This window comes from Maniola jurtina, chromosome 9 (assembly GCF_905333055.1).
Source record: "Maniola jurtina chromosome 9, ilManJurt1.1, whole genome shotgun sequence".
In the NCBI taxonomy this organism is placed as follows: Eukaryota; Metazoa; Arthropoda; class Insecta; order Lepidoptera; family Nymphalidae; genus Maniola; species Maniola jurtina.
The window spans coordinates 7,444,298-7,455,695 of record NC_060037.1 but is presented as its reverse complement, the minus strand read 5'-3'; the positions used below and the strand labels follow the sequence as shown (position 1 = coordinate 7,455,695).

General features: G+C 37.8%; 2 protein-coding genes across 5 annotated transcripts; one reads left to right on the top strand and one right to left on the bottom strand.

Annotated features, from left to right (window-relative positions):
* Window positions 1-131: 131 nt before the first annotated feature.
* Window positions 132-6,947, bottom strand: LOC123867958 (gamma-glutamyl hydrolase A-like). Of its 4 annotated transcripts, XM_045910289.1 has the most exons (8): window positions 6,745-6,946; window positions 5,750-5,802; window positions 5,312-5,580; window positions 4,837-4,887; window positions 3,637-3,869; window positions 2,535-2,641; window positions 1,583-1,680; window positions 132-522 (listed from the first exon to the last, which is right to left on the bottom strand). In XM_045910289.1, the coding sequence occupies exons 3-8, from the start codon at window positions 5,536-5,538 to the stop codon at window positions 246-248; spliced, it is 993 nt and encodes a 330-aa protein (XP_045766245.1). In that variant the 5' UTR covers window positions 5,539-5,580; window positions 5,750-5,802; window positions 6,745-6,946; the 3' UTR covers window positions 132-245. The 4 variants fall into 4 exon arrangements, with proteins under 4 accessions (XP_045766245.1, XP_045766243.1, XP_045766244.1 ...); XM_045910287.1 differs by lacking the exon at window positions 5,750-5,802 and having other exon boundaries at window positions 5,312-5,577; window positions 6,745-6,947; XM_045910288.1 differs by lacking the exon at window positions 5,750-5,802 and having other exon boundaries at window positions 5,312-5,577; window positions 6,749-6,946.
* A 465-nt stretch (window positions 6,948-7,412) lies between these two features.
* On the top strand, window positions 7,413-10,111 carry LOC123867954 (COP9 signalosome complex subunit 1). Its single transcript, XM_045910282.1, has 4 exons — window positions 7,413-7,541; window positions 7,699-7,777; window positions 7,885-9,231; window positions 9,591-10,111. Exons 2-4 carry the CDS (start codon window positions 7,766-7,768, stop codon window positions 9,681-9,683), a joined length of 1,452 nt encoding a protein of 483 aa, XP_045766238.1. The 5' UTR covers window positions 7,413-7,541; window positions 7,699-7,765; the 3' UTR covers window positions 9,684-10,111.
* Window positions 10,112-11,398: the final 1,287 nt, after the last annotated feature.

Here is an 11,398-nt window from a genome sequence, read left to right as displayed (position 1 = left end):
AAAACATCTGACTGATGCTAGAGGTCAACGAACGTTCCGTAAATAGGTCACTCGAAGTCAATGCCGCGTCGTAGGTAAGGCATTAACCCGAGTTTTGCACGCGCAATGCGGGTTTGAAAAATACCAAATCACTAAAACTACAAGATAAGGCAAATGGTTATTGGCTTTGGATTGTGTTAAGGTAGTATAATGATATCACTAAGTTTTTGCTAGTATTCTGGTAACACCCTGTATAGGTACGTTTATTATTCGTCAACGGTTCCTCTGGGCTCAAACATGTAACACTGTTGATAGGAACTGCCAAGTACACCAGTGAAGCGAGGTTCGTAATTGTAGATCAAATATCTGTTCTCTTCCGCTGCATTGGCGAAGGAGTGCTGACTTTTCCGGCATTCATTCACGAAGAAGTCCATAAAATATCTATTCGCTTTCACAGCTTCAAAGGAGTGGGCGTAATTCTTTGAAAGTTTCCACTCGAACGAGCTCTTCTCTGGGTGGAATTGAACTCCGTAGAATGGATATCTGCAGGCATGATTCATTATATTAATAAGGAGTTTTGTCTGTTTTATAAATAATTTATCAAGGATTTGAAGGCTCAAACTAAGCCAATGAATAGTTCGAAGGTTTAATATGGGCTAAAACCTACTCTAAACCGGGTCGTAATACCACCGCTTAGCCCAAAGGCTTAGCAATTTACACATTTTACAGAAATGTTATAATGTGTGTGTATAAAAATAAATATATTATGTATAATCTTGTGCAAATTCTGAAGTAAAGTTTTTTAAAAAGGTGCAAATATGCTACGCACGCATTCTTAGATAGTACCTACTTACCTACTGTGCGAGCCTAGCATAACTACCTACGCGCTTAATTTTTGATTTGTAATAATTTTGAATATACTTAGTGATAAAATAATGATGTTTTATTTAAGCGTAGCGTTACATCAATTTTACGTAAAGGTGTTAGAAATATATTTACTATAGATAGGTTAATAGAGGATCCAATGAGGATTAAATAAGGATTCACGCATCCTGAGACCTGACCACAAGTTTAGCAAGGATTTCATAAAATTTTAAACCGCTACATGCCAAATCTCAAGTTTCTAGACTCAACAGCATGAGCTGAAGGTATACCTAGACACCGGCAAATGGCAATACGTTATCGTAAAGCAGGAGAAGACCTCTAGAGAGCTTGCCACTGCGATTTCTTTTATCATATTTGTACTGCAACTAATGGCATCACATTGAAGGGTGTTTACCTATTTATTAATAACTGGATGATCCCCGCGACTTCATCCGCATGGATTTAGGTTTTTCAAAAGTCCCGTAGGAACTCTTTCATTTTCCGGGGTACAAAGTAGTATGTCCGTCCCCGGGATGTAAGGTAATTCTACACCACACATTAAAATCGGTAGAACTGTTGGGCCGTGAAAAGCTAGCAAACAGACAGACAGACAGACAGACAGCACACTTAGACACAGTTTTTAAAATATTAATTAAGGATAACAGAGAAGGCGTACAATACAATGCAGGATAATACGCCGCACAAAACTATATCAGGCCTGATCATTATGGGACCTCACCTTTTATGTTCGATGCTTGCAACGAAACTGACACCGTTTTCATCATTACTGTAAGAAGTGACGCGCCAGTCTTTCGTGAGATTATGAGACTTCAGATTCTGAAATGAAAAAGTTATAAACCTTATTTTCCAACTCGTATGCTTAATAAATGAAAAACGGTATTTAGGTATTTTATCATCATCATCGTCAACCGATAGGTGCCCACAGCTGGACATACGAGCGGGCCCACAGCTGGACATACGAGTAGGTTTCTTGTAAGGACTTCCACATGTCACGTCTATCAGTTTTTGAACTATCTGCCACTTCAGCTTCGCAATCGCTACACATTGTGCTAGATATCGGTTACTCTGGTTCTCCTACGGAAGTACTCGTTTCTGATATGATAACCTTTAGTTTTAAGTTTACGTAACTAATAATCACCACTATAGGTATCATCATACAAATCTAACAATTCTGACCATCAAAAGGAGCACAATAGCTACTTTGAGTAAAATGATTTCGAGTTTGACTTTGAATTACGTAGAGAAACTCCAAGCAATATAGCTCTCTCTGTCGTCCGCTATCATATTTTATCGGCTATTATGAGCGAACAAACAAATATCACACTAATCACACTATCACACTAATATTATAAAGGCGAAAGTTTGTGTCTATATGTGTTGTGTGTGTGTGTGTGTGTGTATGTTTGTTACTCCTTCAAGCAAAAACCACTAGATGGATTTGGCTGAAACTCAGAATGGAGATAGATAATATCCTGGATTAGCATATAGGCTACTTTTTATCCCGGAAAATCAAAGAGTTCCCACGGGATTTCGAAAAATCTAAATCCACGCGGACGAAGTTGTGGGCGTCAGGTAGTACCTATATGATATTATACAGGTCAAACACATGTCCCTCATTTTGGGCCCTCGCCGGGTAAATAAAAATTTTACTTAGGTGGGTAGGTACTTACATCATCAACTATACAGAACTGATGAACATTTACAGTGACATCTTTATTCTTCAGAATATCAATAATATCTTCCGATGCTTCCCGAAACATTTTGCTTTTGCGAAAATCTGTAACAAAATAATTTTAACAAAACATCAAAAATAGAAAAATTTCTATTTTTGATGTTGTACTTAGTTGTTGTTTACTTCAGTTGTACTTAGTACAAGCTTTACCAGTTTACTAACTTAGATACCATAATCACTCCAAAAGTCTATACAAGAGGTTCTCTTTCTTTGTCCATTTATGATATCTGTCATTTTCTCACTTCTTTTTTTTATTGGAAATTATTACTAAGTATAGCTGTTATAGCCGCGTTTTGAAATTTTAGAAACCCCGTAGAAGTTCTTTGTTTTCCTGGTATACAAGTCCGGGTCGGCCATGACTAGTTACCATGCTATCAGCAAAGGTTTGTCAAGCGTTCTGGTACGATGCTCTAAGTACGTAAAAAATCGATCAGAGGTTATACTTAGTAGGAGTTTAATTATATGTACTACCATAGGAACCTCTACCAAATTAGCCCGCTTGAATCTTAGGAAGTTGATATATTATAAGCGAGCTGGGCGCGTAGTAGAAATCATAGACGAGAAGCTGTGAAATCGAAATGTACGGCGCTCTAATCAAGTGAAATGTAAGGTGCTGTGAACCAGTAGTAGATGCTTTTGACGATTCAAAAGAACTTGTCTAAAAAACTTGTCTTCAAAAGAAAAAGTCTAATTGAATAAAAATATTTTGAATTTGAATTTGAATTTGCTGTTTCCACTTAAGCGCAGCGGAGAAGTTCATGTCGTGGAGATGTTCAGTCGACCAAACAGACTCTTATCTTATCTATGGCGTGACAATGAATATAGATATCTCCTCTCGCTCCGCTTAAGTGGAAACCGAGCGTAAACAAGCTCTCGGTGCGCGTCCATTTCTTTCCATAGAGCGCCTAATATTACTTAAATATGTCTTCAAAGCGTACCATCCGCGCGCCCGCCCTGGGCTTGCTATATCAAGGCCCTAAGAAGTGAGTTGCAGTTAGGGATTAGTTATAAACAAATAAAAAAAATATAACAAGTCCTACTTTGCGTAAAATTAAGTGGACGATTTTCATATGAGCGGCATGTGATCCGATTCTCCTTTTGTCCGCGACCAGAAGCCAATATAAGCAGCAGCTCGAACCCGAGACAAGTTCCGAAAATCGGGAAGTAGTCGCCAGCGTTGTTCAATTCTTGAGCAAGTTCGTAGATATGTTGACCGGCATCAGCGTAACCGTGCGACTGGTTGAAATATGTAGCGCCGCCCGGAAAGAGAACTCTACAAACAACGTAGGAGTTACCTACCTAATACTTACTATCAGTCAGTAGATAGTAGTAGGTAGGTATAAATAGCGACCGCCCGCGGCTTCATTCCCGTGGGAATTTCTAACTAAGTATGTAAAGTTACGTAAAGGGTGATGGTGGAGAGAGCCGCTTGGAGTTTCTATATTATGTGACCAAAGCAAAAATGAGTGAATCCGTAGGAGATCCAGAGTAACCGACACAGCTCATTCGATCTTGCCTTTATCTTTTTACCACCGTACTGCAAGACGCTGCGCCAGGCGAGTTTCCACCCCTATCAGTTGATAATGATGACGATTCCTTGTCTACATTAAAAGGGCATCTCCGTGCAAAAAAGCTTTTCCTACATCCACGTGGATATCATCATCATTATCATCATCAACCGATCGACGACCACTGCGTCTGCAGGACATAGGTCTTGTGTGGGGACTTCCACACGCCACGGTCATCTGCCGCCTGAATCCAAAGCGGCCGCTCCCTGCAACTCGCGCGATGTCGTCGGTCCACCTAATGGAGGGTTTTCCAACACTGCGCTTTCCGGAAAGCGCACGTGGATGATGTTAATTTGTTGCTTGCACATTCATACTATCACGATCTACGGCGGATCGTGGATCGAATTCAGATCGAACGCATAGTTATCAGAAGATGGCGCTGCAATCATTTAGCTATTTCTTTAGTAATGTTCGATTTTCCAAAGTCTAGGCGGAGAACAGTCGTGCGTTTATTATTGTGTTGCACTATCACATGTCTCATCCATAGACTTACGTCGTTATTATGGTCATACCTGGGTACCTACACTACACAGGCATACGATGCTGTTATTAACATGCGGCATGCCTAATCACGTTATCCAATTCTATGGCAGAGTCATGAATAGAATAGCTGATAACGGTAAGTATATGTTACGTAGGTAATAACAAGTGGAAATGATATTTTGATTTTACCCATTAATCTTGCCCATGATATCCCTGTAGTAGGACCGATCTTTACCGATTCTGAAACAGAAGAAATGATATAAGCAATTAATGAATTACTTACCTAATCTGTGATCACATTATCTACTTTGTTATCCTATTTACATACTTATACGTAAATCGATTTTATATTATGTCGATGCCCACGATTAATATCATAATTAATATTTTATTCATAAGTAGGTCTGTGTTCGTTTAACCATATTTTAATTATCTACTTGATAAATATCGTCAAACTAGCTGATGCCCGCGACTTCATTCGCATGGATTTAGGTTGATAAAAAGTTGCCCATATGTAACCAGGACTGTAACTATACTTATGCAAAAAATCAAGTCGATCCGATGCTCTGTTGCGACGTGATTGCAGGGCAAACCATTAAATCAACAAACAAACACATTAAAACCTAATACCTATGGGTAGTGATAAGTATAAGTGGGTACTTACAAAATCGGTACCACTCTTGCACCAGATTTCTCAATATCTTTCACGTATGAGGCGGCTATGTAACTCGTATAATTTTCTTCTGGAAATTTCGAGTGGAGATACAAGGATTGCTCCTGTGATAAGACACCAAGAATCGGACGATCATTGAGGACATCTCTATTTATCACTACAGCACCTTCACAGTGTAAAAAGTACGCGGCAGTCAAGAGTAAAGCACCGAGCGTCATGACTAACTCAAACCAATATTCAATGATATTCCCAATCACCTACGACATTAAAAATAAGATTTTTATCTTACTTATCAGATAACGTACAGTTAAGTACACAAGTATGGTACGTATAATCCTAAAAGTGTTTTTGTTAGTGTATCTAATTAAATAACGTACTTTCTCTGGCACAGATTCAAAACATATTACGTTACAAAACGAACTTAGGCTAATTCTATGTTTTGGACCGTGTTGATCGGATGTTTACTACAACAGTAGGATATACTAAAAATAAATTTTGTTACTGCTAGTGTGTAAGTACCCAGCGTCATGAGTTACACAACAAACGACTAGCTATTTTAATCACAGCTACCTAACTACTTCCTTATTACTTATTATTATTATTGTATACTTAGTTTCATTGAAAAAATCAACCAGTTTTTTCAAACCCTATCAAAATGGAACCTATAGAATTGTAGATAGGTACGATGATGATTTCGAAGCACTCACTCGCTCAGTCTATCATAATAGCACATTACTGGCTGAAATTGAAACTGTCGGTCATATGTTCAAACCTCACCCATTAGCAGCTGCAGGCACATTGCGGTTAGAGTAGGTAATCGTGGCTATGTTGGCAGTATACGTAGGTATATTATGTTATAGTCCAAAGCCCAAGGCCGTATACAGGTAGGTACGCTAAAACTCGCGCGGGTCGCCAAAACTTCGGCTTCTACACAACGAATTCAGGTCAATCTACAAATACCTAAATTCCTAGTCCAAAGCCTCAATAGCTCAAGGGTTATAGGAGCGGACTGAAATCCGAAAGGTTGGCGGTTCAAACACTACCCGTTGCACTATTGTCGTACCCACTCCTAGCACAAGCTTTACGCTTAGATGGAGGGGAAAGGGGAATGTTAATCATGATTAAAATGGCTAATATTCGTTTAATAAAATAAAATAAAAAGTTGAATTGGCAAAATGGAGTTTCGTCTTTGTATTAAGAATTCAGACACTTCTAAATTGGCTTGAAAAACCATAAAGCAAAAGCCGAAGTTTCGGCTGTGGGCTTAGCGATCTGGGCATATTTTTTGAGTATTGCCTAGACCAAAAGCGATATGTCGGCATTTCGGCTTTGGACTATAACATAGAAAAGGCTACAGCTGCCCGCTGAAATAACGATGAGGTCTGTTGTCTGTACCCAGTGTCTATAGTAGGTGCAATACTTACGTACATTGCTACTTATATATCTAAAAGTTTTAGAACGTGAAACTTCCACAAAGAATTTTCTAAAAAGTCGTATATTTCCACCAAATACATAAATCCAACATTAAACAAAACGTCTGATATATTTTGAACCATGATTGAACCAAAAGCAAAATGTACGTAAGAAGGAAGATATAGAATCAATATACTTCATAGTGCGCATGCGTGCTTTTGTACACGTATTAGTTTCTACTTCTACGTGGTTTCTCGACCATTACAGTTTCTACATAGAATCTAGTTGAAAATAATAGAATATTAATAGTTGTTACCACCCTCATGTGGGCGATAACTTTGGCATACCATAAAAGTCTGATTTTAAAAGCTCTACGCCATCTCTACGCCTATTCATCGTTTTTTTTTTAATAAATTGCACTAACCTTTTTTAAGAGATTTTAAAAACCACCATTTTGATACCAACATTACCCACATGAACTGCATATTCAGCACCCATTGTGCCATAACCCAGGCACCAGTCAGCTATAAAAGACATTTGCATGCTTTTATCTGGTTTTGAAATCATTTCCTGCACATTACAATATTTTTAACCATTCTGATAATAATCATTTTACTACTATCTTCTAACCGTAGTTTTTAGGAGGAAGTTTTTAAAGTTACCCACATCCACTGTATCACATAGACATACATAGTCTTGTAAATGTTTAATTATTAGTCTGTGATTTAAATTTTTACACTGGGTAACATCAGCAATCCCTTGTCAAAAAAGAAAAATGCCGCTGCAAAAAAGAAACGTAATGTTAAAGGTATTACTCTAATAAATACTGTCGTTCTCGTTAATATCTTTTGGTAATATGTTTAAACGCGCAAATAAAGTGAAGTGAAGTTGTTTGAGATAGTGATAATGAGATACTGGACTCAATTTTAGTAAACAAGGCGAATAAAAAATACGTTGTGTTCTAGGTTGGTTTCCTGCGTTGACAAGGGAATTCGCGTATTTTCTTTTAAATTTCAAGTTTATTGAAATAAAATGTACGAAATGGTAAGAATTATTCTTTTTCTTTGTAAATATCTTACTATAAACACTTAGGTTAGACCTAGTGAATGATTTCCATGTACATACTCTCACCACTTTGTCCTATCTTTTAGAATGCGGCGGAACCTATGCAAGTGGATGTCCCACTTGAAGACAACGAGAATAATGAAACAGAATGCTATGTCGTCGAAAATCCTACATTAGATTTGGAAACATATGCTGCATCATACACTGGCTTTGCTAAGTTGTACAGGTTAATGTTTGTGGCAGACCATTGCCCTTCTTTAAGATTAGAAGCTCTCAAAATGGCTATATCTTATGTAATGACCACTTATAATGTAAGTCTTTATCAAACACTTCACAAGAAACTCGCTGAAGCCATAGCGTCTGCAGGTCTGCCAGATGTTGCTGTGCAGATGGGTTCCCAGGACATTCCTGTGCTCGACTCAATGTGGGTAGAATCAAAAACTAAAAAGGCTGCCATAAAGTTGGAAAAATTAGATACAGATCTTAAGAATTATAAAACAAATTCCATCAAGGAAAGCATTAGAAGAGGGCATGATGATCTAGGTGACCACTACCTTGACTGTGGTGATCTCACTAGTGCTCTAAAATGCTATTCCAGAGCCCGAGACTACTGCACTAGTGGCAAGCATATCATAATGATGTGTCTCAATGTAGTTAAAGTGTCCGTCTACTTGCAAAACTGGGCTCATGTTCTCAATTACGTTTCAAAAGCAGAAGGGACGCCAGACTTCAATGAAGTGCCAGGAAAGGATTCTAACCAAGCCATATTGACTCGCTTAAAATGTGCAGCTGGTCTGGCCGAGTTAGCTACTAAGAAATACAAGTCTGCAGCAAAGCACTTCTTAGCCGCTAGCATCGATCACTGTGAATACCCAGAACTTCTGAGCAGCAATAACGTGGCTGTGTATGGAGGACTTTGTGCACTTGCAACCTTTGATCGCTCTGAACTTCAGAAGCAAGTAATAGTTAGCAGTTCTTTTAAATTATTCTTAGAACTAGAACCACAATTACGTGACATAATTTTTAAATTCTACGAATCGAAGTATGCTTCTTGCTTAAGGTTACTAGATGAAATTCGTGACAATCTTCTTCTAGATATGTATTTAGCACCACACCTGAACTCTTTGTACATGCAGATACGCAATAGAGCCCTAATTCAGTACTTCAGTCCATATCTCTCGGCTGACATGCGTTTGATGGCTACAGCGTTTAATCGGACAGTAAATGCTCTTGAAGATGAGCTTATGCAATTAATTCTTGATGGGCAAATCCAAGCTCGTATTGATTCTCACAACAAAATACTCTATGCTAAAGATGTAGACCAGAGAAGCACCACCTTTGAAAGAAGCTTAGCTATGGGAAAAGAATACCAGCGAAGAACATCTATGTTAATTTTACGTGCTGCTATGCTCAAAAATCAAATTCATGTGAAGGTATGTCTTGAAATTGTTTTGGGTATTCTTAGTAGTGTTGTAGTAGTGTCGTTTGTCAGCGAACGCAGTGTCCGTTCCACCAATCAGATCACTGTATCACGTCAATTTACAATGATCTGATTGGTGGAACCTACACTATGCGTTCGAGAACGTTTGTGAATACGGGTGTTAATTTAGAGACAAATTCACTTCAAATTATATACATATTTATTGAATAACTTATGTCATAGATAAATATTGCCCTATATTCAATAGCATGATGTAAAATTTTAGTCCTTATTTTTCTTATTTGAATAAAACTGTATTATTAATAAAAACAAACCCCTAGTATTTTACCACTAATAACTGTAATGTTTCAGAATGCTGGCCGTGAAACTGGACCACAAAGTGGTGAAGCACCCGGATCCAGCACTAGCCTCACAACGCGCACTTTTGACACTGTGCCCTTGTGATGAATTACCTCATAAGATAGTCAACTCTTTCATTTTTACATGACAATTTAAGTGAGTTAATGCAATTGAAACTAACTGGGGTAAACAAAACCATTTTCACTATATATAATTTTCAGGAAAAACTAACAGTGCAGTTACTTTTGTCATGTGAAAGCCTTTTTTTTTATTGAGTAAAAACTTTTTATGTACTGTTTACATACCTGCTTTTATTTTTGGTTAACCGAGATAAAAAGTAGGTTTGCATGATGTCAGTGATATTGCTGAATGCAATCTGCTGATTGTTAAGTGAAATGTTTTGTCAGCTATCACTCACTGAGAAGCTGATGCAAGCAAGGCATTCATTGCAACTTTGTTTATACAGAATTATTCTATGTAACCACAAAATATTATGTCTACGTAATTTTTAATAATATAAAAAGGTAAACACATGTTGTTTTTCAATTACATAATACTAATTAACTTTGCTGTGTTAACTATTTGCGCAGTTAAAGAACTAATCGTAAGAATTTCAGTTAGTATTTTGAGGCCAACAATTCTTGTTACAAAGGAAACCTAATATCTCATATTACAGAAATTCTGTAATGTATTCCATCTACTCTATATACATAATCCTTCTGATATTAGGGTTGGTACAGCACTCAGGCAGAGAGTTATAGAGAGTCAGTTGTGTTATAATATAACTTATAATGCGTAAATTTTGAGAACTCACTCACTATATTTGCTCTAATGTGTGGACTAATTTTATACATCCATGCTGAAGTCCACAAGTGTAAATTAAAAATTTATAACACCCCCAGTGACAGACAAGTGAAGGTTACAGTACTAAATTAATATTGGTTTATTAGTTTAGGAGCTACAATGCCACAGACAAATACACAGATACACACGTCTAACTTATAACACCCCTCTTTTTGGGCTGGGGGTTAATAAATCGTACTTTTGACATTACAGTTGACACATAAGCAAATATAGAGAATGGGTTCTCAAAACGTATGCACTTTAATAATCTAATACTTCTAAAGGAGGCTCTCAACAATAATGTCTGTGCACATTTGAATGAAATTCCTCACCTTACAGCCTGAAAAAGTTAGGTGACAAACCGCGGAACGGTATTAAAACCTCCGCCGTGGCGCCTTTCTTCATCTACTCCAACATCATCATCATTGTCAACCGACAGACGTCCACTGCTGGGCGTACCCCTCGCATTTTTAGGGTTCCGTACCTCAAATAGAAAAACGGAACCCTTATAGGATCACTTTGTTGTCTGTCTGTCTGTCCGTCCGTCGTGTCTGTCAAGAAAACCTATAGGGTACTTCCCGTTGACCTAGAATCATAAAATTTGGCAGGTAGGTAGGTCTTATAGCACAAGTAAAGGAATAAATCCGAAAACCGTGAATTTGTGGTTACATCATTTAAAAAAATTAGTTTAAATTTTCAAAGTAAGATAACTATGCCAAGTGAGGTATCATATGAAAGGGCTTTACCTGTACATTCTAAAACAGATTTTTATTTATTTTTATGCATAATCGTTTTTGATTTATCGTGCAAAATGTCGAAAAAAAATACCCGAGTACGGAACCCTTAGTGCACGAGTCCGACTTGCACTTGGCCGGTTTTTTATAAAGAATAGCTAGCAAACAAGCAGGCGAGTCAACTGGTGTCAAGTGATTACCGCCGCCCATGAACATTTGCAGCACCACAGGAACCGCCGATGC